The 27,929-nt window shown below is 40.7% G+C and overlaps 1 protein-coding gene across 1 annotated transcript; it reads right to left on the bottom strand.

Annotated features, from left to right (window-relative positions):
- Positions 1 to 21,855: 21,855 nt before the first annotated feature.
- Positions 21,856 to 26,033, bottom strand: LOC109150235 (actin-interacting protein 1-2-like). Its single transcript, XM_019298145.1, has 6 exons — positions 25,523 to 26,033; positions 25,173 to 25,334; positions 24,280 to 24,466; positions 23,492 to 23,914; positions 22,667 to 23,074; positions 21,856 to 22,578 (listed from the first exon to the last, which is right to left on the bottom strand). Exons 1-6 carry the CDS (start codon positions 25,924 to 25,926, stop codon positions 22,321 to 22,323), a joined length of 1,842 nt encoding a protein of 613 aa, XP_019153690.1. The 5' UTR covers positions 25,927 to 26,033; the 3' UTR covers positions 21,856 to 22,320.
- Between the last annotated feature and the right edge of the window lie 1,896 nt (positions 26,034 to 27,929).

Below are 27,929 nucleotides of genomic sequence, written 5' to 3'. Positions count from 1 at the left end.
GGGTGAGGAGTGGGAGAGACAGCGGCGCAAATGAGAGTTAGAACTGTTGAAGTTTGAACCCTAAGCTTTATATATATAATGATATCCGATGACTTATGGTGGTCGGGAAAAAAAAAAATCACCCGTAAACAATTTTAAGTGACCAAAAATATTTCAACTACTTTTAATTTGTTGCGGAAACTAGGGCTGGGCACATCGGATTTCGGTTTTGGTTTCGGTTTTAAAAAAATTAAACCATTCGGTTTAAAAATAGAGTTCGGTTCGGTTTCGGTTTGAAAAGTTCGGTTTCGATTCGGTATTCGGTTCGGTTTTGGTGGAAGTCCACTATTTGAACGTTTCCATTTTTGCCTGACCTATTGTTCAGCTGGCTCACTTAGAGTGCCACTTGAAGTGTTTTGCTGATGACAAAATGAAGATCATCCATCTATAGTTAATATTTGAAAAATAAAAATTATTAAAATATCAAATGTTAGGACTTACGACTTAGAGTTGAGATCTGAGGACTTGAGGAGTTGAAATTATTAATTATTATAATATTTATATATAATACTAGCATTTTGTACGCGTGATGCGCGAAAATTTATGCCCAACATTAAAAAAATTGATAAATGCAAATAATTATAAATTATATTTCAAATTATATTTCGCAATTCCTTAAAGTAGTAAATTTTAATCATCATATTTGAAAACTATAGAGCTGAACAAAATTTATATTTTGTTTATTAATAATGTAAACAATTTTGATATAATTTAAACTTTATTTTTACAATAAATAAATAAAATATCTATAATACTAATCTAGTAACCGGTCACATATGTGCGTGTGCGTGCCTATATATATATATATATATATATATATATATATATATATATATATATATATAAGGGTCAAATAAGTCATTGAACTGCACAGAAAAATGCAAATGAGCCACTCAACTTAAAAATACTGCAATTGACCCTTTAAATCAACCAATTTTATGCAATCTTACCAATTTACCGGTTAACTCATTTAATAAGCAGTTACCTTGCCATCTGTAGGCCTATGTGGCTTTTTTATTTGTTATTTAACAGATATATTCATCAGCGATAAAGAATAGCGCGCATTCAAACCCACATTCACGGCGACGGTGATGGTTGACGGCGACAGACACATGAGCTACAACGTTGACGGGAGAGTTGGATTGCAGCGTCGGCTTCTTCTCTCTTCAAAGAAAGAAAGAAAAAACTCTCTAGAAAATGCATGCATATATCAATTAATGACGGTAAAAGCTTTGATGATGGAGATCGATAAAGCAAATAGCAGAGACTGTGATATCGGCAGCAATGAGCTTAAGGAGTCAGCAACTTCACTCAGTGGCAGTTTGTTCCCAGAGTTTCAAAAGCAAAAAAAAAAAAAAAATTATTCTAAACCCAGAAAACAAAGATTAGCGTTGAATATGGCGTGAGGATTTACAACGATTATGAGGCAAAATGGTTTTTCCTTCTCCAGTAATGGCGAAGAAAAGAAAAACAATGAATAGTAATATGGCTGTTGGATGAAACTGAGACAAAAAGCAATCAGAACAAACAGAATATATAGAAGGCTATGGTATGATTTCCATAAGAAATTAAATGTAGACATCATAGAATGAGGCCAAAGCCCAATCCGGGCAATCCCTACAGTTATAGTGTTATTTTGTTCTTTGCAATTTTGTAGCTATATTTTCCTTCTAGCCGGAGTTCAGATGAGTTCCATGTCTTCTGAAGCTGGATATGGGTGTTTGATGTCAAGGAGGGAGAAGAAAGGGGTAAAAATGTAATTATACACTCTAATTTCCATGTAGGAACTGAATTTATATGGCCATGTCATACATTTACCTGCATTACCGGATGGCAACTTGCTATTTGAAAAAATTGCAAGATTTTGGAATATTCAATGACCTAATTGCAAGTTTTTTAAGTTGAGTGGCTCAATTGCATTTTCATGTATAGTTCAGTGGTCTATTTGACCCTTATTCCATATATATATATATATATATATATACACACACACACACGATTTACTATTCATAGAAATTTAATTAAAATATAATCAACAATTAAAGTAATTATATAATGATTTTAATAAAATGATAATTAAAGAATAGGTAAAAGATATCATAGATAATTAGATATAGGTGTATGATAATAATGATAGAATTATGAAAGTTTTAGAATTAAATAGTAACTATGTTATAACGGTATAAGAGTATTTTAGTCTAACAAGAATGTAGTAGTGACAATTTTGTCCATTACAATTGAAGGGTACAACATTTAATAAAAAACGTATACCTTTATTAACATACAAATGTAAATATTGACACAAATGTGCCTATAGCTTAATGTGTAAAACTCTTGATTTCCAACTTGGTGGTCAAGGGTTTAAACCTTACTTAAAGACATTTAAACATTATGTATATTTATTAAATAAAAAAACAATCGGTTTACCTAAACCAAATACCGATCGGTATTTCGGAAAAATGAAAAAAATTCACTTTTTCCCACCATTTTTATAGGTGGTCGAAAAAGTGATCAGAAATTTAACAATTTTTAACAGTGGACATTGTTGTATTTTTTTAATATCCACAATTTGACTCAATTTAATTTCTAAACAAAGCACAGCCAAGTATGGGAGCATCTTTGTTTGGGTTACCCGAATTGAACCGGACTGGTTCAATTTAATCCAAACCAATATATATATATATATATATATATATATATATATATATATATATATATATATATATATATATATGTATGTATATATATATATATATATATATATATATATATATATATATTAAAAATTTTCCATGTGAAAAATAGGATAGATGGAATGGAAGTCATAGATCTGTTTTAATCCAACGCACAATATTAACCAACTCTAAAACAAAATAACGCACATGGAAGGGCTATTCTGTAAATTCCCTAACTTCTTAAGACATAATTTGCTAACTAACTCCACGATATTCTTTCCTATTGATCAACGAAATTCAATCAAATCAATTGGATCTCCTTCATTTGCATAATCTATTCGCATAACTGATAAGTGCCAAAGATGCTACATTTAGTGAGGTAATTAGGAGGCATATTGTGCTATAATTGGAGTCTTTTAAGTCTATTACATACTTAGAATAGCGTACTTTGATTAGAGATAGGATCAAGGATTAATTGTGATTGCCTTTGTAGGAAATAGCAAAACATTGTCAATTAGAGGACATTCCGGCGACAGTTAGGTGATTGGAGCATATCTTGAGCTAGGAGTGTCCAAATGAGGTGATTCAAGTGGCTATGGTTCAGCAACTTCAATGGCTAAAACTTTGCTGAAGACCGGAAGGGAAAATTACAACCCACGCACTCCCACGCGCGTTGGAACGTGCGTCGATCGAAGGTAGAAGGTTCAATGCACCGACCAAAGCGCGTTGGACGGTCACTTTCGCGGAAATTATAGTTTTGGCCTATTTAAATGCCTAGTTGTGGGACTACTTCATCATCTATCATTTTCCCTTTTTAGAAATCAGATTTCAGAGTTTTTAGATTAGGGTTTTAGCTTAGATTTCCATTTTCCTATCTAGAAGACTCATTGTTCTACATTTCTTCAAGGATTTCTAAGCACATTGGATTGAAGATTTGGGTAACATCTCTTCTTTGCTTTGGATTTCACATCTAATTTGTGTTTGTGATTTATTAATGATGATGAGTTGGTAGATTTCTAGAATTTGGATTGGAATTGATTTATGATTGTGTATTCATGCTTTGTATGGATTGATTGACGAGATTTGATGTATTGTTTGGCCTTGAATGCCTATGTTGTAGAGGTGTGCATATTAATCTCTTTCCATTGAGGGCCCTAATAGAGAGATGAGTGTGAGAGTGGGTAAGGAGCAAGAGATTGCCCTTTCTTTAGTCTTGCCCTTGCAATCCCCAACTTACGATCCGAGAAGGCTAGATTTGGGGAGGGGAAGGTAGACCACCCACTTAGTGTTTGATAGAATGTCTCACCCGACTTAGGAATTGAGAGTTTAGGTTCTACGCAACCTAATGTTGGTGCCATAATTCTCCCTTAAGATAGTCAAGCCTTGCACCATCTCTTATCCACTTGAGACCGATGAATGCATCATCACGAATCAATTCCATCCAAATCCCCGTTTTACCTTCTTACTTGTTTACTTTATTTCCTTGTTTCCCTTGTTTCCACACAACTTCCCACACTCTCCTATCTTGCACCTAGCCTACCTTGTTGACACATTGTGACAACGAATTGTCTTGCACTTTGCTTGCTCTGATTTGCCATCCTTGAGTTCGACACTCAGGGGTTCTACAATCCTCGTTTACTCTTACACACACATATCCCACACTAAACTACTTACGTCAATAATCAATTGCAAAATCTATTCGATCGACATAATGGATAAAGGTAAACTTAATTGCAAATTATTCTATTTCGTTTTTGGATTGTTTTTTAATTTTAATTCATTCGTAGACATGAAATCACCAATGTATTCATGCATTCCTACACATTCTTTGCACTTGATTCAACAAAATTGTGCGATACACGATAATATGCACTTGAAGGTACTGAAAGTAGAAGAATAATGTGCACTAAAAAATACAGCCTTGTGTAGTCCAAAAAAAACAACAATGTGCACTGAAAGAAACAAAAATAAGCTCTGTAAGACATAAAAATATGCACGGGAAGTCAGAGCGCAAACAATATGCACTCTATGGAGTTTTATTTGATTAGCCATAAAACATGCACTGGAAGTGATAAAATTATGCTCTAGAAAGCACAACAATGTGCGCTAGAAGCATAAAACTGAATTTTCAAGTGGTTAACTGTAACACCCCGTGTTACGACCTCCAAATCCTGGATTAATTATTTAATTAATCCCGTTAATAATAATTAAATATGATTTAATTCGGTTAGGGTTCCCTTTAATTAATTAATAAGGTCCACCATGAACCGTGGACCCTTGCCTAAACTAGAGTCTTAAGCCTATTAGGAATAAAGAAAGTAAACCTTTTACTATCCAGATTATGATTAGGATTCTCTCTAATTAATTAATATGGTCCACCATGGACCATGGACCCTTATCCCTAAAACAAGTCCTTAGTCCTATAAGGAATGGAATTAGCAAGCCCATAGTATTTAGACCCCAATTATGACTCTTAGGAATATATATATATATATATATATATATATATATATATATATATATATATATATATATATATATATATATATATAGGATCATAGGAGGCACCTAAATCTTACACTACAATAATCTCTCACCACACAAGAAGTTCCAAGAATCCCCTTAGGAGAAATCAAGAAAGAAGAAAGCTTAAAGAAAGACCCTTCATAGCCAAGGAATTAATTAAGGCTAAGAGGTAACCCATGTCTCAACAAAACCTATTTTCATAGCTATGATTCCCCCTTAGGATTCCCCATATTATTGTGTGTTGATGATTCGTTATATTGGCAATTGGTGTTATGACTCCATTGATGTTCTTGATGATCTTGATGATAAGAGGTTCTTGAGGATTATATGGTATTCTTGATGTTCTTGATAATTATATGTTGTTCTTGGTATTCGTATGATGATCTTGAGGTTTACGCGATATACCTACCGAATCTTGATATTAAAAGATGAATTGTGTTCTTGTTGATTTAAAAGGGATTAGAACCCTAGGTTGCACCGTGAAACTCGTGTGGTATTATTCTTGGTGTATTGGGCGGGAATTCACATGTTTGGGTGTTAATTATGTCTAGAAAAGCATGATAGGATACGTGCCGCATGTTTCTTGTTTGTGATCCGTTAATTGTCTACGTATTGTTGTCAATTGCGTTTGAAAGTGTCTAAGCATGGTTTCGAGTTCCACAAAGGTTCCCGGGGCGTTTTCGGTGAAAAAGAGTCAGTGGGGGGTAGGTGGGGGTAGGGGACCCGCCACCTACCCGCGGCCAAAATGGGCAGTTACGGCAGCGGGCAGCCGGCGGGCGGGCAGCTGCTGCCCGGAATAGTTAATGCCGGCGGGTGAACCCTCACCCACCGGCTACCCGCTGGAAATCACCCCAACCCGGGATTTTGGCTTCCCCGTTTAATGTTCCCCCGACCCCCGTGGTGTCCCAACGAACCCCTCCCATCGTGCCTATGTCTAGTTTGATGTTCGGATACCATTCGTAGGTTGAAAGAGTCTTGTATATTGCATGCTAGTTGAATTGGTATCCCGTTGGCCTAGGTGTAAGAAGTATGAACCCCTTAGGACTATTCTTAGTTGTGGATGACCACGCATAGGTTTCTTTATACGATTTCTCCCCCTTCCCAATGTGTTAATGTGGGTTGCATGTGCTTGTTATGTGTTATGTGTGCATGATACCCCAATTTGGTTGCGATCAAATTGGCTATACGGGTAGTTGGATGGGTTGAGAACCATACTAACTGTTAACCAGGCCGGTTGCGATCGGTCAGGTATATAAATATTATATAGGGCTGCTGTCCACCGTTTGGTTGCGATCAAACGTTCTACATGAGCTGCGGTTCATTTTCCTGGCTGCGGTCAGATGACATACTCTTGGGCTGCGGTCCACTGTTTGGTTGCGATCACAATATGATGAGCTGCGGTTCATCGGTCGGTTGCGATCGACCCCTCCGTGTTGCGATACGGGGCAGGGTACTGCGGGGCCGTGTCAGAGCTATATGCGCTGACCCTCATGTATGGGCATGCAATTGGTCCTGTGGCGCCAACAAAGTGTGCTATGTGATGAGATGAGAAGGATTGATTTTATGGCGGTTATGGAAACGTGACCATAGGACTCTTGCTAGTAAACTATGCATGCCTAATTGTGATTATTGGTTGTGTTTATCTATAGCTGTGCTCTAGGTTGAGAATTATATATGCTTGATTATGACTATTGATTGTGTGTACCCCTAATTGTCGAGTCGGTTCCCTGATTTGAAAGTTAGAGTCTCTTAGGATATATCTTCATGCTTCGAAATGACTTTTCGTATATCTATGTATATATCTATATGTATTGTATTTCAACGCGTTGGAGTGGGTTACCAGCATCTCTCGCTGAACAGATATATTTGGCTTTCAGGCACAGAAGAGTAGGCACGGGAGCGCGCTAGAACCTCGGAGCATAGAAGTAGATAGTTTCCTTTTTTGGCCTGCGTGCCATGTTATGCATTCTCGTTATTAAGGATATTAGCTAGTTAGCCTGTGCACCTGAGTTCTCCAGCTCAGGTGTGGCATAGCACCCCGTACTCTTTGTATTATGTTTTGGGATTTAATGAGATTCTACCTTTATTATATAAGCTTCAAAAGTTTAAAAATTTCGGGGTGTTACAGTTGGTATCAGAGCCTAAGTTTGACCCAAGGATAAGACTCTTAGGACCAGACCTTAGGACAGTAGGCTTGAACTCTAGGTACTTAGGAACATAGGATTCAGGAATCTTAGGACGCGCGGTAAGATTGTGAAACCTACACATAACCTCCCCTCACTTTATCCCTCTCTAAACTTAAAAGAACTTCCCCTACGCTTACCACACCAAGGTAAGGGTGCAGCACACTGACTCATCATTACAATAAATATCGGCCCTGGAAACCAGCAACATGGCGCCAACAAGAAGACAGTCAAGGACCCCACACTCCTCGAAGAATGGATCCAAACCTTCCACAAAATCCTCGGGTTAGTGGAATGCCCAGAAGAACGCCGCGTAGAGATAGCCTCATTCTACTTCAAGACACGAGGCTGATCTTTGATAAATCCACGAAGAACCCACTTATGGGCAACAACCGGGGGTTCAACTAGGAGTGCCTAGGGGCACGGTTACGAGGACGATTCCACCCCGCACCCGTAAGGGCAACCATGTACAAGGGAATTCTCCACCTAAAAACAAGGGATGGCCACCATCAGGGAATACCACAAACAATTCCTCCAGCTGACTCGTTTCGCGCCTGAATTAGATCCTACAGAGATAACCAAGATAAAGAAGTATGTGACAGACCACAAACTACGAAACCCAGAAGGCCCTAATTGTAAAGCAAACCCCGAACACCCAACGAAGCCTACACTAGTGATGCCAACTTCTACAAACGGGGAATTCAGGAACAAACCCGAAAGAAGAAGTAACAAAAATGGGAGACCGCTCCCTCCAGCATGAGCGAACCCTTTCGGAACTGGTTAAGAATGGGCGCAACTATCCCAGCCCGGAGACTGGGAACGCCAATTAAATGCAAGAAAGTAACGTAGTACGTAAACAACATCTTTTCTTAATCGTTAGCGCGAATTGTCGAAAAGGGCTCGATATGACAAGAAGAGGCAACAGGCACATGGAAAGTGTCATACAACTAGAGCCTCCCGGCAATAAGGGTCTTACCTTGGAACAAGGACCTTGATGGTTTTAAGACACTGTAAGAAGTACATGTGACACACAAAATCGCCAAAACACCATGCGACGTCGATGACAGCCAATCAAATGCATTCCAAGGAAGAGAAAGGCATCACTAAGCATTTGGTCACCAAAGGATTGCACAAGGAACGGGCGACAAACCTAACCCCAAGAAAAACCAAGAAGGCTTGTCATTAATCAAGCAAGGAATGACAAAGTTGGCTTGTGACCAACTACCCGGTGAAGGTGACGAGGTTGCTAATTGGAAACCGGACCCGACCTACTGGGTGGAAAGAACACGCAAGGATCTTGACTCATCTAGAACTCGTACTTAAGGATCAACAACACCGCACGATGAGTCATTCTATGTATTCAAGTCCCTTTTATTGTTCACGTGGGCATGGGGCTTGTCGGGACTCGAATCTGTGCATTCTTGGGATTTTTCCCGAAAGAATTCCCCCTCCCTAGTCACCTTCCCGCGGGTCTCCAACGGGACCTTGATGGGACCCTAACGGGTCCTTGACGGGACCTTGACGGGACCCTGACAGGAGCTTGGCAGGCGGACGACCGCCCACCTTGCGCCCACTGGTACAATGCGTTGATTTCTTAACTCCTCGTTTTATTAATTCATGGCGCACTTGTGTGCCTCGGGCGATGAACGCGAGCCTTGAGAAAGGAATCATGGGTTGTCCAAACATGGTGACCTCGGTAAAAGACCTTGACCCGCGAAACACCATCGGAAGAGCACAACCAATTGCATTACACAGGGAATCATAGTTGGACTCTACGATGCAACCGGCTAGGAGTGATCGGCGAGAAGGATTGTGCAAACCAAGGAGGCGAGTTGGGAACTCGTGCTGAGGACTCACAAGGGCCTTAAAATCAAAACGCTAAGGATAAACCGGGACTCCATCAAACCATGGATATCGTTCAAGTAAATCAGAGGGCTCCTTACAAGTTGTATGAAATCAAGAATGACGTTGTCCGTGGTGCTAAGGAAAAAGTAAAGAGCACATTTGTGCCAAGGCCTCAAGGGTTATTAAGGACCAACAAGGAAATAAGATGACTCGTAAAGTCACCGAGACATTCCGCAACAAGATTAGGTAATCAACTACACTTTAAAGAAGAAGAGGAGCATGCAAAGGCACCTTCATCATTAAAAGTAACGCAAAAGGGCACCGCAAACCGAACCCCAGGGAAGACATGAAGTCTTACTAAGAATTTCATTCACCAAAAAGAAGATGAAATTCAATAAGGGGAGAAAGTCAAACCCGAAGTTTATTGACTCCCAAGAGACTTTGGGAAGAAGTTGGAAGTGCGCCCTAAAAAGATTGGCTTGACCAAGCTTGGTCAAGACCTTGGGCGCATTAAAGAAATACGTGTTGAATCATCACGGGATTCATCACAAGAAATCCTTCAAAAATCGTAAAAATGGATGAGACCCTAGCATGGGAAGGAAATATCAACGGAAATCTTAGAGCCGAAGCCAAAACTAAAGAGAAAGGATCATCAGTTCGTCTTGACGTCATAATCGGGCTTCAAACAGGAATAATCACCCAATGTCGGGAATCCTTAAACCACCCTAGCCGAATTCCATCTCTTCCCTTCGACAATCGAACCCCGTCTTATTACAAAACCCTTTCTACCTTTCAAGCCTCATTCTTGATTCCCCATTTTAATGATTCCATACAAGGTAGCAACCTCACCTCCTAAGTTGCAACCTTGAAAACTTTGATCCTAATTCCTAAACTCAACTTGTCCTCAGGTTTGAAACCCGAACCGTCCACTCTCTTTATCCTTCTAACCCAATCATTCCCAAAAACCCAGCATACATAGATATATAATTATATATTTTCCTCGTAGAATACTATCTCTACGTAACCGTCGTACTAGTTTGACTTGTTATCCCCGTAATAATTTCAAAGCTTCGGGGACGAAGCTTCTCGTAAGGGGGGGAGAGTGTAACACCCCGTGTTACGACCTCCAAATCCTGGATTAATTATTTAATTAATCCCGTTAATAATAATTAAATATGATTTAATTCGGTTAGGGTTCCCTTTAATTAATTAATAAGGTCCACCATGAACCGTGGACCCTTGCCTAAACTAGAGTCTTAAGCCTATTAGGAATAAAGAAAGTAAACCTTTTACTATCCAGATTATGATTAGGATTCTCTCTAATTAATTAATATGGTCCACCATGGACCATGGATCCTTATCCCTAAAACAAGTCCTTAGTCCTATAAGGAATGGAATTAGCAAGCCCATAGTATTTAGACCCCAATTATGACTCTTAGGAATATATATATATATATATATATATATATATATATATATATATATATAGGATCATAGGAGGCACCTAAATCTTACACTACAATAATCTCTCACCACACAAGAAGTTCCAAGAATCCCCTTAGGAGAAATCAAGAAAGAAGAAAGCTTAAAGAAAGACCCTTCATAGCCAAGGAATTAATTAAGGCTAAGAGGTAACCCATGTCTCAACAAAACCTATTTTCATAGCTATGATTCCCCCTTAGGATTCCCCATATTATTGTGTGTTGATGATTCGTTATATTGGCAATTGGTGTTATGACTCCATTGATGATCTTGATGATCTTGATGATAAGAGGTTCTTGAGGATTATATGGTATTCTTGATGTTCTTGATAATTATATGTTGTTCTTGGTATTCGTATGATGATCTTGAGGTTTACGCGATATACCTACCGAATCTTGATATTAAAAGATGAATTGTGTTCTTGTTGATTTAAAAGGGATTAGAACCCTAGGTTGCACCGTGAAACTCGTTTGGTATTATTCTTGGTGTATTGAGCGGGAATTCACATGTTTGGGTGTTAATTATGTCTAGAAAAGCATGATAGGATACGTGCCGCATGTTTCTTGTTTGTGATCCGTTAATTGTCTACGTATTGTTGTCAATTACGTTTGAAAGTGTCTAAGCATGGTTTCGGGTTCCACAAAGGTTCCCGGGGCGTTTTCGGTGAAAAAGAGTCAGTGGGGGGTAGGTGGGGGTAGGGGACCCGCCACCTACCCGCGGCCAAGATGGGCAGTTCCGGCAGCGGCCAGCCGGTGGGCGGGCAGCTGCCCGGAATAGTTAACGCCGGCGGCCAGCCGACGGGTGAACCCTCACCCACCGGCTACCCGCTGGAAATCACCCCAACCCGGGATTTTGGCTTCCCCGTTTAATGTTCCCCTGACCCCCGTGGTGTCCCAACGGACCCCTCCCATCGTGCCTATGTCTAGTTTGATGTTCGGATACCATTCGTAGGTTGAAAGAGTCTTGTATATTGCATGCTAGTTGAATTGGTATCCCGTTGGCCTAGGTGTAAGAAGTATGAACCCCTTAGGACTATTCTTAGTTGTGGATGACCACGCATAGGTTTCTTTATACGATTTCTCCCCCTTCCCAATGTGTTGATGTGGGTTGCATGTGCTTGTTATGTGTTATGTGTGCATGATACCCCAATTTGGTTGCGATCAAATTGGCTATACGGGCAGTTGGATGGGTTGAGAACCATACTAACTGTTAACCAGGCCGGTTGCGATCGGTCAGGTATATAAATATTATATAGGGCTGCGGTCCACCGTTTGGTTGCGATCAAACGTTCTACATGAGCTGCGGTTCATTTTCCTGGCTGCGGTCAGATGACATACTCTTGGGCTGCGGTCCACTGTTTGGTTGCGATCAAACTATGATGAGCTGCGGTTCATCGGTCGGTTGCGATCGACCCCTCCGTGTTGTGATACGGGGCAGGGTGCTGCGGGGCCGTGTCAGAGCTATATGCGCTGACCCTCATGTATGGGCATGCGATTGGTCCTGTGGCGCCAACAAAGTGTGCTATGTGATGAGATGAGAAGGATTGATTTTATGGCGGTTATGGAAACGTGACCATAGGACTCTTGCTAGTAAACTATGCATGCCTAATTGTGATTATTGGTTGTGCTTATCTATAGCTGTGCTCTAGGTTGAGAATTATATATGCTTGATTATGACTATTGATTGTGTGTACCCCTAATTGTCGAGTTGGTTCCCTGATTTGAAAGTTAGAGTCTCTTAGGATATATCTTCATGCTTCGAATTGACTTTTTGTATATCTATGTATATATCTATATGTATTGTATTTCAACGCGTTGGAGTGGGTTACCAGCATCTCTCGCTGAACAGATATATTTGGCTTTCAGGCACAGAAGAGTAGGCACGGGAGCGCGCTAGAACCTCGGAGCATAGAAGTAGATAGTTTCCTTTTTTGGCCTGCGTGCCATGTTATGCATTCTCGTTATTAAGGATATTAGCTAGTTAGCCTGTGCACCTGAGTTCTCCAGCTCAGGTGTGGCATAGCACCCCGTACTCTTTGTATTATGTTTTGGGATTTAATGAGATTCTACCTTTATTATATAAGCTTCAAAAGTTTAAAAATTCCGGGGTGTTACATTAACAATGTGGATTCTAAGTCTAAATAATGTGCACTATAAGCCTGAAAAATGTGCACTATAAGCCTGAACAATGTGCACTGTAAGAATGAAAAATGTGCTCTATTACGCAAAAAAATGTGCTCTATTACGCAAAAAAAATGTGCACTGTAACATTTTGAAGAAATTATTGACAGTTTTCCTTGTGCACTTACATGATATTTTATAAGGCCAAACAATGTGCACTGATACGGTTAATTACCCAATGCATGCGGAGTGTATACCGTACATATGTATCGAGAGTGTATGAACCATAGAGTAATAGTGAGAAGATAGAGCAAAATGGACTTCTTTTATTCAATGCTTAGAGAGATAAGGAATAAATCAAAGTGTGACAACCCAAAATTTAATTTTATAAATTCAGTTTTAAGAAATTTCGAAATAGCCATTTTCACTCTACCAAAATTTTTATGATGAAAACGGTGTTGGAATTAATTATTTTGAGTTATGTTTTTAATGAATTCAACACCGGGACTTATTTTATTTCTGAAATCCTAAATTCTCGGGTACATTGCGTACCAAGTTTTTGACCCAAAAGTAAATCTGAGTGAAACCGGTAGAAATCCGAGGAATCTACATCAAGTGGTTATCTAGAAAGTATTTTGAGAAAAATGTATTTTGACCCCAAACTATTTTAAAACTACCTATCTAGACTTTGGTCGTCCATGTTGCTTGGTGAACCACAAGACTCCATTTCCTTTGTCTGATGCATTTAAAGAGTCAACCAAATTACCATTTTGCCCTCCACCAATCATGGTTGATCTTCCTAGGGTTTTGAGCCACTATAAAATGAATAGTTAGCAGCCATTTGCCTCTTGATTCCATCCTTGTCTTCCCCACCAAGAGCTCTGCAAGAAAACCAAGAGAAACACAATAAGTTTCTAGGCTAAATCTCATCCATTCATCCATTTCCTTCTAGCTTCCTTTCCTAGCTTTCCATCTCTGAGATTCTTGTTCTTAAGGGTTGTTCAGTGGCTTGTTTGAGGTGTTTAAGTGGTGAAGGTGGTAGTGGCTGACTTGGGAAGAAGGAGGAATCCCAACAAGAGGAAGAGGAAACAAAGGTATAACCCATTGTCTCCCAATAAGAGGAAACAAATGCTTAGAAATGCAAGATTATTGATGTTGTTGAGCTATTAGTGATCTATTGTTGATCTATGATTGTGTTGTTGAGGATTTGGGAGTGTTGGATTGCTCAAAGATTGTTGCAGGTGAAGAAGGGAGTCTCTGGTGCACACTGTCTGTGCACCAGGCTGAGTTACGGAGCTAGCCAACGGTCCTAGGCAAGGACCGTCGGCAAGCCCCGTGGAGAGCCGGCCCTTGGGCACGGTTCTCAGCTAGAACCGTGGCCCAAGGCCACTGCTTGACAGAGCCAAGTGGCGGGGCTCCTCAAGCCCCACGACAAGCTCCGCCAGGCTAAACCAGTGCAGTGGACGGGCCCTCTGTGGCTCAGCTATGTGTCGTTCGGACGGGGACTCGCGGGCCCTTGAGGCTCGGACACTCGAGCCCATTACGACGCACTAGTAGAAAGTGATTTCGTTAAATTTGGAGTTGAAATGATTAAATTACACTAGAATTTGTGTTGTGAATTGCTATTGAAGTGCACTGTGTGTGATTTACGGTGAAGAAAATTTGAAGTATCTGAGTTTAGCTATTTGTTTGAAAAGCATGATCATTATTTGATAAGTTTTGCTCGAATAGCATGCCTAAATATCTATATTGATTTCTTGAGAAGCCTTGTCAGGAATGTGAGAATTTAATATGATTAGAGCATGATTTCTAATTTACAGTGAATGAGCTTATGAAGTATAAGTTGAGTTTAAGAGCATGAACAATATTTGCTAAGTGTTTGCTAAGAAGATTTACTGAGAATTGAGTTATGAGCATTAGTTAATACATTGATTGCTTGGTTTATAGTCAAAGAGAATTTGAGATATTCTTTATAGTAAAGAGCATGTTTAGCATTTCATGAACTAAAGTGCATTAGTGGCTCTAAGTAAGCCTAAGAATTCTTTCAAAAACCTATATCTATTGATAATTAGGTTGCAAGCATATAGAATTACTGTTGAGTATATTTGAGTTATTGTTTAAAGTGATTGAGAATACTTGATCTAAGTGTTTGAGACAAATGTTTTTTCCAAAAGTATATGCTATAGTACTTTACAGGGTTGAGTGACGTTATACTTAGCTTCGTGCTAACGGGTTGTTTTTCTACTTGCTTGTTTGTTAACCACTTTCAGGTGGGCCTAGTTCTTGAGAGCGATCGAGTTAGACTAGCTTAGCTTAGAGTGCTAGTTGTAGTCTAAACTCTTTTCAGTTATGTTTGTTGGGATTTGGTTGTAGATCTGTTTAGATGTTTTGATGGTGTTGGACACCGGGGTTTTGTTCCCCATGTTTTTTTTTAAATTAGTTAAGCTTGACTTTGTTTAGATCTTTTCCTTGCCTGTGCAATCACCGTGTGTGGTGATTGTGGCGGTGACACCTCTTGAAGTTTGACTAGTAAGCTTATAATGCTATCTACTTGTTTGATCAGTTTCCCTTTTTAAATTAAGTATTGTTAATAAGGTTTAAGAAAAGTGGGGTGTTACACAAAGAATCTTAGCTTAAAGAACTCTTTTATTCATTGATCTTAAAGCAATGTCAATACATAATCATGGCACGCAGGCCAAAAGGGAAACTAACTACTCTACGCTCCAGGTCTCTAGCGCGCTCCGGTGTCTACTCACCTGTGCCTGAAAGCCAAATATATCTGTTCAGTGAGTAATGCTGGTAACCCACTCCAACGCGTTGAAATACAATATAGGTTGATATATATATATATATATATATATATATATATATATATATATATATATATATATAGATATACGAAAACCATTTTGAAGCAGGAAGATATATACTTAGGGGACTCTAGCTTTAAAATCAGGGATAGACTCAACAGATAGGGTTAAACACATTAAACAAGGATAATCAGTTATATAGAGATAGTATCATAAAGAGCATATATTTAAGGTCGCAGTTCACTTTCAATTCATTCACATCATCATTCAATCATCATTCAAGTCACACAAGCACACTTTGGTGGCGCCACGGGACCAATCGCATGCCCCGAACATGAGGGTTAGTACATATAGTACTAACACAGCCCCGCAGCACCCTACCTCATACCGCAGTATGAAGGGGTTGATCGCAACCAACCGTATAGACCGCCGATAGTACGACGACGGATCACAGCCCTACACACCGCTGACGCGCTCAGTCGGTGGACTGCGATCCTCTTTTGAGGACTACGACCCTACACACCGTTGACGAGCACAGTCGGTGGATCGTAGCAAATCAAGCCCTACACACCGCTGAGGGACTCAGTCGGTGGGCAAAGATCCTCGGAGACTACGACCCTACACACCGCTGGCCCTTCACTCGGTGGATCGTAGCCGACCATAGCCCTACACACCGCCTGATCACTCATTCGGTGGGCTATGGCCTTCCTCAGGCTGGTGGCCCTACACACCGCTGGCGCGTCCAGTCAGTGGACCATCTGCACACGAGGCCCGTGGGCTGTAGCCCAAGAAGTGAATCACTGACCGCAGCCAGGAAAATGAACCGCAGCTCATAAGTAACCAATTTGACCGCAGCCAACTTCTGAACCGCAGCTCAGGATCACCCAATTTGATCGCAACCAAATTGGGGAATCATGCATCACATAACACATTGTAGCACATAATAGCACATTGGGAAGGGGGAGACGTATAAATAAACTTACGTGTGATCATTCACATACTAAGAGTAGTCCTAAGGGGTTCATGCATTCTTCTCCTAGGCCAACGGGTTACCGATTCTCTAGCATTCAATTCCTAAGACTCTTTTATCCTACGAATGGCACCCGAAACATCAAACTAGACTCAAACACGACAAACGGGGTCCGTTGGGACACCACGGGGAATGGGGAACATCAAACGGGGAAGCCGAGGACCCGGGGTGGGTAACAGACCAGCGGGTAGCCGATGGGTGGAGGGCCATCCGCCGGCTGCCCGCCGGTGATGATCTTCCGGGTAGCGGGTGGCTGGCGGTCAGGCGTCTGCCCGCCGGCTGCCCGCTGCCTGGCGGTGATTCTCGGGCAGCGGGTAGGTGGAGGGTCCCCCTACCCCCCACTGACTCTTTCATCAATTACGCGTCCCGGGATCTTTTGTGGAACCCGAAACCATGCTTAGACACTTTTAAATGCAAATAACGACACCACGTAGGCAATTAACGGATCAAAAGCAAGGATCATATTGAACACATTCTAACATGACTTCTAAACATAACAACACCCGAACATGCGAATTCCCACCCAAATATAAATCAATAACATCACGATACAAATTCCCAATCCAACCTAGGGCTCTAATCCCACCCAAATCATATTTTATCTCTATCATCAAGAAACATCATGATTTATCAAGAATCACCACGTAAATATCAAGAACCTCTTTTCAACATCAAGATCATCAAGATCCCACCTAAAATCATCACAACAATTATCAAGATCATATCACAATTAACATAGAAGATTTCACCAAGACACAAGTATAGAATGGGGAGCCAAAGAAGGAGATTATAGCAAGGAAAATAGGTTTTGTTGAGACATGGGTTACCTTTTAGCCTTAATTAATTTCCTTGGCTATGAAAGGTCTTTCTTTAAGATTTCTTCTTTCTTGATTTCTCCTATGGGAATTCTTGGGAATTCTTGTGTGGTGAGAGTTTATTGTGGTGTGAGTTCTAGGTGCCTCTTATGTCCCTATTTATATACCTAAGAGTCCTAATTAGGGTCTAAATGGTATGGGCTTGCCACTTCCATTCCTTTTGGGACTAAGGGGGTTGGTTTTAGGGATAAGGGTCCATGGACTATGGTGGACCCCCTTTTAATTAATGGATTTTAATTCTCTTTTTAGGGTGAGTAATTAATTAATTAATTTAGTTTTAGGGGTCGTAACACGGGGTGTTACAAGGTCGGCCGAGGATTGCATTGTGAGAGCATGCCAAATCGACCACGATGAATTTCATGTCGAGTTTCTGTACATCGGGATAGGTACCCACCTAAACGGCCAGAATAATATATCCCTCGGCTTCCACGGAGTCGCCCGTGAAACCGGCCAGTGGCGTCTTGACTGAGGCTAGCTGTTCCCGTGATAATCCAATTTTGACGAAGGTCTCGAGATATAAGACATTGACGCTGCTTCCGGTGTCCACCAGGATTCGCCGGACGACTACTCCATTTACATCCATTGCGATGACTAGGGCGTCGCGATGTGGTGTCTCGCCGGTGGGTAGATCTTTGTCTGTGAAGATGATAGGCTCTCGACATGCCTTCTTCGAGCCACCTTCTCGTCCATAAATCGTCCCCACGTACAGTTGCCGAGCCCAGGCCTTTCTAGTGTTGGCAGAGTCGCCTCCTTCCGGTCCGCCGACTATCATATTGATAACCGGCTTCTGCCTCCACTGGATTTCTTCTTCGTCAGTTGCCGGCTCTTGCCGCGATTACCTTCGACCGCCTCTGAGGGGTCGCCATCTTCCCTAGTCGCCGATCTCCTTCGCCATTGGTTGGGAGGCGGTGTCCCTTGTTGAATAATCCCCTCCATGATTTTCTTCAGATAGTAGCACTCCTCCGTGCTGTGGGTGTAGGATTTGTGGTATCGACAATACTTAGACGACTTACCCGGGTCCTCTTTCACTGCGCGCTCTCCAGTCGGAGGGAGCGGAGGCGGCGCGACGGCTTGTACTTCATGTACTGGATGCTGGGAGGTCGGCCGATATTGCTGGATGCTGGGTTTGTCGTATACACGTCGAGCTTCGGGTCGCCGGGCCGGGTCTGGACGTCTCTCCCGTACCTCTGCCCGGGTTCGCTTTCCCCCGGAGGATCCTCCGACTTCTCGTTGTTGTTTATGTTTTACGGCTTGTTCCGTATTGGCCCGCTTGTTGGCCATGTGGATAGCCTCCGCGTAGGTGGCATGCCGGTTGTCCTGAAGGTCGCGATACAGTTGGCCGGATCGCAGCGATTCGATGAAGAAGGTGAGGGCAGTCTGATCCTCTACTTCCTCAATGGACTGAATTTCCTTTTGCCACCGAGCCAGGTAAGTTTTGAGAGATTCGCCCTCCTCTTGATGGATATCCCCGAGATGCGTTAAATCCTTTTGCGGATTGATGTTAGCCGCATAATGACTCATGAAGCGGTCAGCCAACTCTTCGAAGCTGCGAATTGAGCCCGGGGGCAAGGCCACGAGCTATCTTTGCGCCGATCCCTTCAGTGTTGGCAGGAAAGCGCGGCACATGACGGGATCTCGAACCCCCAGCACTTGCATTTTGGCTTGGTAACTCAAAAGATGCTCGCGTGGGTCGCCGGATCCTTCGAAGGTGGCCTGTTCTTGGAACTTAAAGTCGCCGGGTATCTTATACGCCATAATCTCGGCCGAGAAGGGCAAGGCGGTGAGCAATGTCCGACCCGGGGATTTGGTTCGACCTTCCATTCGCTCCTTCAAATTCCGTAGCTCTTGGGCCAAGTGGGCCACTTCCTCGACGTTTCGGGTGTGATTTCCTGTGGACTCGGTGCTTTCGCCGACCTGTGACTCGGCCTGCCGCTCTTCATTGCGAGTAGGTCGCTCGGTCTGTCGTGCCCGAGTTCGAGTCTTCTTGGTACGAGTTCTCTCTCGAGTGACCTCTCGATCTCGTTGATTTGCCGGTGTGCGGCTGGGTTCTCTTTCCCCCAACCGTTCTCTCGCCGATTGTCGCGTCACATTCGGGCCTAGTCTCGAATGGACCGACCGCGTCGGCGGGTCCTCCGCTCGCCGGTCTTCTCGTCTATCCCCATCCGACCTTTGGGGCGGTTGCTGGTTGCGCGGCGATGGTCGCGAAACCGATGGTTCTCCTCTCTCCCGATTCTCGGCAGCAATAGCTCGTCCTATTGCCCGAAGCTGCTCCAGGGTAAGAGGTATCATCGGCGGGGGTCAGTTTCGGGGTGCCGAATCATTTTCCTGACTTTGCGCATTTCGTTGGTTCAACTGATCTCTCAAATCGACTTCCGGCTCACGGTTGCGATCGAGGGCACGGCTTCGTTCTTCAGACATTCTCTCGCTCGTTGGTCTCTCTTCCTTTGTGAACTCTGTTGCTCAGGAGCAAACGCGACCCTTCGTTTCGATCCCCACGGACGGCGCCAGTGTTGGTTTTAGGGTTTTTGGGCCCAGGGAGGTCCAACACAACCTTGGTCGGTGAATTCACCTTTAAACAAAGCTTTAACAAAATGGAAAGGAATAAATAAAAGTGGAAAAGTGTTTCTCTATTCTCTGGGCATGGACTCGCCTCTCCTTCACACCCTCGGAGGGGTCTTTATATAGGTGCCCCCTTATTTCGACTTTTAAGTACATTTAAAGGGTCTTAAGTGCTAATTACGTCGCAGAGCCGTTGGGCTGCCGTTACCGAGCCTCCCAACGGCTCCTCGACCGAACTCTTTAATGTCGTCATAAATGCCGCGCAATGGCTCTTTGTTGATCCGGCCGAGTACTTGCCCCTTCCTTAGACTTGGGCCGACTCCTGGACTCGGCCCTAGTCTCTTCCGGGCCTCATCACTTATTCAGATTCCCCACCCCTTGGGCCGCTTTTTATTCTTCTTGGGCTTCTTCGTCATTCTTGGAATTCCCCCTCCCTCTTGGGCTTCTCTTTTTGTACTTATCCTTCTTGGGCCGAGGTCCACACCCCATCAAGGAGCACGTGTCAAGCAAAACAACCTAAGGTGGAGTCCCTTTAAGTGTGTTTCCACACTTTAGAAGTGTTTCCGAGACTTGGGGTGCACAAAAGACAAGGTGAATAAGAAATATACTAGCAAACATATGCAAACCTCTTATTTAGCTTACCTTGTAAGTTAAGTAATTGGGTTTTAGTGTTTAGAAAAGTGGGGTGTTACAGATTCTCCCCAAATCTGTTCCAATCCACTCCGTGCTCACCCTTAATAGAAGCACATCACATGAAATTATAGTCACATAATAATATGATCACATAAACTATTAACTTCATGTACATGTTACACATAACAAGTTAACCAACATCTTATGTATCTACAGTTAACATATTTTGTACATGTGTATGTAATTATCATGTTTTGTGACTATAATTACCATATGAATTAATACCTCCAATGGTCCTCCGAGTATTAGTGATTTACCAGCTGTGGTCATCTGAGTTTTAAATGACCTCCAATGGTCCTCCATGTTTAAAAAATAACCACTCGTGGTCCTAGTTCTTAAAAAAACGAGAATTTAAAACGACCATGAGACATCCTAAAAGGACCACGGGTGGTTATTTTTTAAAACATGATGGACCATTGGAGGTCATTTAAAACTCGAATGACCACAATTGGTAAATCGCTAATACTCGGAGAACTTGGAGGTATTAACTCTTACCATATTATACACCTTCAATTTATTTATAAGTACAAAAATTATTAAATTACAAATACAAAACGACACATAATTTTTAAATTAGGGTTCACAATGCAATATAAATCCTAGCTCATGGAATAACAATTATCCCGAACTACTCTAGGATGATCCCGATATAAGCAAGGACTTGAGTACCGACCCTATAATAGTCCGTCCAATCATTATTGTGTGGACCATATTTTGTATACTGTAAAATAATATACATTTAATACAAAAATAATGTACTTTTAATGTATTAAAAATATACATTGTATTCAGGGAATGTACATTATTTGTGTACTAAGTGTACATTATATTATATAATGTACATTCAATACACAAATAATGTACATTTAGTATATTTAAAAATGTACATTTTGTTATGATCCAGCGGACCAATAATTTGCCTATTCCGTCCTGGTTCCAAGCTACAACCGGGCATAGTGGGCACTTTTACTCAGTAAAACTTCTATACATCATGATTGTCCAAAAGACAGATGTTAAACTTGAAGCCACAGCTACAAGTGAGAATGCAGAGTAAACATACAGAACAAGAGATGCATTTGATCACACCAGATTTAAGTTAAAAGTGATTTTAAATACAATCAAAGATCAAAACATAAACCCTTATACTTCACGGGATCGAAAGGAGAAAATTTCGATCCTAAGAAGAGAGTTAAGGCTGGAAATATGCAGTAAATTTTCAAGCCATGATGAGAACATGGATACATAGATGGCAAGACCACCTGTTGGGATGCATCAAGGAAAAAGTGTGAGAATCCCATTTTCATAAACTTCAAACTATCACCAACATCTCAAAACAGATAACACCTCAGGTGGTATGTGTATATAATCTTAATTCTTGAAACCATTCAGACTTCAGGCTCTGACTTGATTGCAAGAAACATACAACAACCTAACCGATAACACCTTGCAAACAATTCTTCAACACTTTGAACCATAATCACAATCACTGTGGGGTTAGAGTCCATATGCGGACACAAGCATCCTCCCCCGAACTTACAATATTGTAGTCATCCAAGAAAGATAGTCCATATACCCCACCCAAATGAGCTCCCTTGATCGTAGTTCTATCAGAGGCTGGCTTGCTCACTTCATATACAATGACACAGGTATCTAGAGATCCAGTTGCTACCTTGCTATTGTCAGGGGACCATGCTAAGCAATTTATTCGGGCAGTATGGTATAACATATTCTTAACCTTAACCTGCAAAACAAGTTTCTCAGGATTTTAAAACGATGTAATGTATGGTTCTACCAAAATCCATAAACAAAGCAAATTAAACATTAAGTACCTCACGAGAAGCACGATCCCAGACAACAGCCTCTCTGTTCGCATCGCCTGAGGCAAACATGGACAAATCTGGAGAGTAACGAATGACAGTGATAGCTCCCCTATGTTTTTCAATGACAGCCTCTTCATTGAGAGAATCTCCTGTAACAGAATATATATATAGTTTACCATTTTGAGCACCAACAATAACTTCAGTTCCATCTGGTGAAATTACACATGCTGTCACAGGAAATCCAAGGTTGATGGTTGAAACCACATGTGTCCCTCGAAGGAGGACAACTCCTGTCTCAATTGCAACTAAAGCCAGTTCAGGTGAATGAAGAGCAAGGCTCAAGTCTTTTGGTTGATTGCCAATGTCAACATTATATTCACCCGTACATTGATCTCCGCTTAGAGATGCTCTCCAAATCTGTTTCGGACATAGAAGTCAAATAATGTATTAAAATGACATAGAAAAATAATGTATTAACTACGGAACATAAATTTTTTAGTTTCAAAAGATGCAAACTCTCTTTATACAAGCTCATTATAGCCAAAGCTTCGAGTATCTACATCTATTTTATAACTAACAGTATTTCCACTATTTGATAACACAAGCTGACTACCATAAATTATGGAACAATTTGCAACTCCTTTTCCTCACTCTTAAGAAACAATTACTGGAAACTCAACCTAATATAAAAATTTGATTACAGGATTTAGCTGAACAATACAGAAAGAATAGCATAATAAAATTGAATAACAGAAAACTTTTACATTCACAAAGACTTTCATACACAGGTAAATAAATCTAGATGTAAAATACAAGCTAAAGAACTCTACTCACCTTATTGTCAAATGCAAATGAAACAATTTCTCCTCCAACAGCAGCAAAATATTTGATTTGTGAATTTGCCTTCCTCTCTAATTTTCCACAATAACCAATGCCTTGAAGCCATTTAACAATTAAACCATCATAGCTGCTAGATAATATAACTCTTGGCTCACTATTCAGTACTGATAATGAATTAACATTCTTCATGTGTCCAGAGAAAGAAACAGGATCTTTGTCTAAATTGCTTGCAGAGAATATGGAAATAGTGCCACCAAGAGAAACAGTTACAAGATGATCGTTCTGCCATAGACACCCAACTAGCATATCTTCAACTCCGCCTGAACCAGAACAAGTTAATGTTTCCTTCACTTTTCCATTTCCATCATCAGATATATCCCATATTTTGGCAGACTTGTCAGCTGACACAGTTAGCACCTGAACTTGACAAAGCATAAACAAGTATAGGTGGCTGAGAACCAATAGAAGATGCACTAAGAATTCTAATAAGCCCCAAAACATCAAGAAGCCAAATATTTATGTCATCAAACTTGCAACTGGTATTAACAACACATTCAGGGAAAATAAATATCGTGACTAAAAACACTTAATACAGTTTCACCAAGTAGTAGGGAAGTATATTAGTACAGTTTCAAAAAACTATTATTGTCTTAAGGGTGAGTAGTCAAAGTTCTTACCAAAGAGAAGAAAAACTTCAGCATCAAAACGAAGAAAATTTGGGAAATACAATTGGAAATGAAAAAAAAAAATACAATAGATGGGATGAGGAGAGACAGAACTACCTGTTTACTATCAGGACTCCAGCTCACAGCATATATACTGCCCTGATGGCCATTCTCGGAAGACAGCTCTCCAATTTTATCCCCTGTTTTGGCATCATAGAGTACACCCTTCTTGTCAGAGCTGACACTAATTAATTTACTACCGTCTGGAGAGAACCGCAAGCAGTTTACAAAATTAGAATGATGCCTGCAGGTTAAAAAGTCAGAATTAATAAGTTCAAATAGCATGAAAAAGCAATGAGTTCCATCAGCTAGAAACAATGGTAGTTGGTCTAAAAATAGAGTAGTCATAGAGTCTGTTGAATTAGATGAAATCCCCTTAGTTATGTTTTAAGATATTCAATTAAACAAAAAGATTGATCATGAAACTACCCAATAGCAGTTCTTTTCATTCTATGCCTTGTCCACCCCCACCCCCTTTCTTTTTTTCCTTGAAACAGAAATCACCATAGATATACTAAAACATTCTACTCTAAAATGAGCATCCAGAAGAAACATATTCAATTCAATCTGATCTACTAGAAATTTCTTTCATCGACTCTAAACTGTGCCAATTAATGCTAAACTTAAAGCCTAATATAGGGTTGAAAGTGTTTTGCTTTGTAACATTCTATGAAACCATAGACAAGGCATAAAGCCACTACTGAAATGATATCCTTGCAGTCAGGCATCCAACTTTCTGTTTTAATTTTTATTTCTCTTATTACAGGGTGGCAATCAGTGAATAGATATCAGAGCAAACGAATGTAAGATTCAATGCCAATAATCTACATTTTCAGCACAAGCATACTCATATATTGCAAAATTAAATGAGCTCAGGCACAATAAGATTATGTTTAAAAGAGCAGAGACAACATTGGCTTTGATTTGATATAACAGAAGAGGTAAGAAACCTGTGAGATAGCTTGAACTTAAAAGGGGGTCCTTCATAAAAGTTCACCAAAAAGTCTTCTCCGCATGTTGCAATCCGGAAAGGCCTTGTCGGCTTAAATGTACAACTCAAAACTCTCTTTGAGTGGCCATCAAATTCTCCCACGTTTGAACCTGAATCCCACCTGCCATTGTTATTTGTTAAATATGCAAGAATTAATCCGCGAGGTGTTAGAGCTATATGATTAATGATCTCCACAATCAACCTCGCTCGAAATGTAAAGTTTAACAGCGATAAATCTTCTCTACAAGGAACTAATCCAAAGCAGAAAACAGTAAAAACTGAGAATTAGGATTTAGGAAAGCAACTCACATGAAGGCGCGAACTAAGGACTTGCCCTTGCCATCACCGGAAGCGACAATGCGCATCCCATCGGCGGACCACTGGAGATCGTCGATCCGACCGGAGAGCACCCGGAACTCCTTCTTGAGTACAAAATCGTTGCGGGTGCCCCAGATCCGGACGGCGCCGGAGACGTCGGCGGAGGCGATCCACTCGCCGTTGGGGGAGAACCTGGCGACGGTGGTCTGGTAAGCATGCTCGGCGTAGACGGCGACCTCGAGGGGGCGATCAAGGTAGCGGATGATGACGGATCGGCCATTGCAATAGAGAATGGAGTTTGATTTCGGGTCGCCCGATATGAGGATGCCCCGACCCCGCTCCGTTGAAGGGACACAAGCGTACGTCTCCTTGAGCTTCGCTAACATGTTGTGCATAACGCGAAATGATAGGATAGCGAGAAAAAAGGGGAAGCGGACACCACAACTATCAGTATGACTATATTTGAAATATGAAAGAATAATTGGAATGGATGAATGAATGTTGAGAGTTGAGAGAACAGAGCTGGAAAGAGGACGTGGAGTTGTGATTGCCTGGCCCCACCTGCACTGTACAACTCACACCTGCCGTTTTATTATTGGTTTGCACGATAACTCATGCAAAAACCTTTACCTGCTGGGGTCCACCTAACTCAAATCAAATCAAATCTTTAATCTTTATGATGATATGATAAATTACTACATTTACTCTCAAGATCTTGTTGTAATTTTTAAAGAGTGTTTGGAGGTGAGATTAGGAACGAGAAATGAGTGAAAAGAGAAAAAATAAAAGAAGAAATAAAAACAAAATAAAAAATTGAAAAATTCCTGCAAAATCCACAAAACCCATGCAATCCTTGCAAAACCCCCAAATTAGCAGGATCAACCCACCCCTCTCTCCTCTCTTCTCCAAATACCCATTTTTTTCTTAATTCTTGTGTAAAATTTCCTTGTTGGGGATGCTCTAAGGATGTGTTTGGAAAGCATAAAAAAGACTTCTGAAAAATGTTTTATGAAAAATAACTCATTTTTCAGAAAATATTTTTCTTTTTGGTATTTGGTAACATTTTTCTTTTCAGTGTTTGGTTGCATTCCATAAAACTGTCTTCGTCTGTTTGGTTCATTTTCTAGAAAATTAACATAATTATTTTTAATTTTAAATATTTAAAATATACAATGATGGTGGTTGTAATACCCCATTTTTCTAACTCTTAATTACATCTCTAAACCGTCATTAACATAAACTAAGCAGCGGAAAACTAGAAGATAAGTAGTGGGAGTGTCACCGCCACAACCACCACTCTTTGGTGATTGCACAGGCTAAAAGGGGTAAAACTACAAATAAGATTAAGTTTGGGTACTAAAAATAAATACTGGAAACGTAAGGGGGGAAAACGTCACCCCAACACAGTCTACATCAATCCTCAAACATAAAGTCATAAGTCTAAAACCATAACATGATCATAATTAAAACTAGAGTTTAGACATCTCAAACTAAGAGACTAATCTAACTCGATCTCTTCTCACTGCTGGGCCCACCTGAAAGGGGTTTTGCAAGCAACACATAGACAAACAGGAAAAAACACTCGTTAGCTCGAAGCTAAGTATAACCACACTCAACCCTGTAAAGCATTCTAGCATATACTTTGAAAACATTTGATATCTTTATAGTAATAAGCTAATCTCAAATTATCTTTAGATTTATCACATTCTTTCTAGATGCTTGCACCCTATAATATCAGCTGGCATGCTTATGTAAGTACTAGACTGTTCTCATAGATTCAACATCTTATAAACTTCATAGATAACTTAACAAGCAACTCCTGCTGACGGATTGGATCATGTTAAAGGACTATACAACAGGTATTTACATGCTTTCACATTCTTACCACATAACTTGATAAGTAGAACTTCTACTACAACATAATAATCATGCTCAAGGAATATCTCAAGTTAAACTTCTCATTAAACAATCTTTTACGATGCTCTATTCGCATACAATCATGTATAACATTATGATCATACTTCTTATGCAATCTACTGCAATAATATATTCATACCCATATGCAATCTCGTGCAATTATATAATCATACTCTTATGCAATCTAGGCAACAATATACTCATACTCATATGCAATCTAGTGCAACCATATAATCATACTCTTATGCAATCTAGTGCAACAATATACTCATACTCATATGCAATCTAGTGCAACAATGTACTCATACTCATATGCCATCTAGTGCAATAATATACTCATACACTCTTTTATAAATTAGAGTACTTTCTGTGGAGGTCTCTTTGTTACTTTCTCGAGTCCCTCTTGACTCTCTTTCTTTCTCTCGAGTTTTTATTGACTCTCATACTTGAATCTCTGTTGACTCTCTTTCTTGAGTCTCTG

This window comes from Ipomoea nil, unplaced genomic scaffold, assembly GCF_001879475.1.
Source record: "Ipomoea nil cultivar Tokyo-kokei standard unplaced genomic scaffold, Asagao_1.1 scaffold2219, whole genome shotgun sequence".
Taxonomy (NCBI): domain Eukaryota; kingdom Viridiplantae; phylum Streptophyta; class Magnoliopsida; order Solanales; family Convolvulaceae; genus Ipomoea; species Ipomoea nil.
The sequence above is the reverse complement of the archived record's forward strand: the minus strand, read 5'-3'. Positions and strand labels throughout refer to the sequence as shown.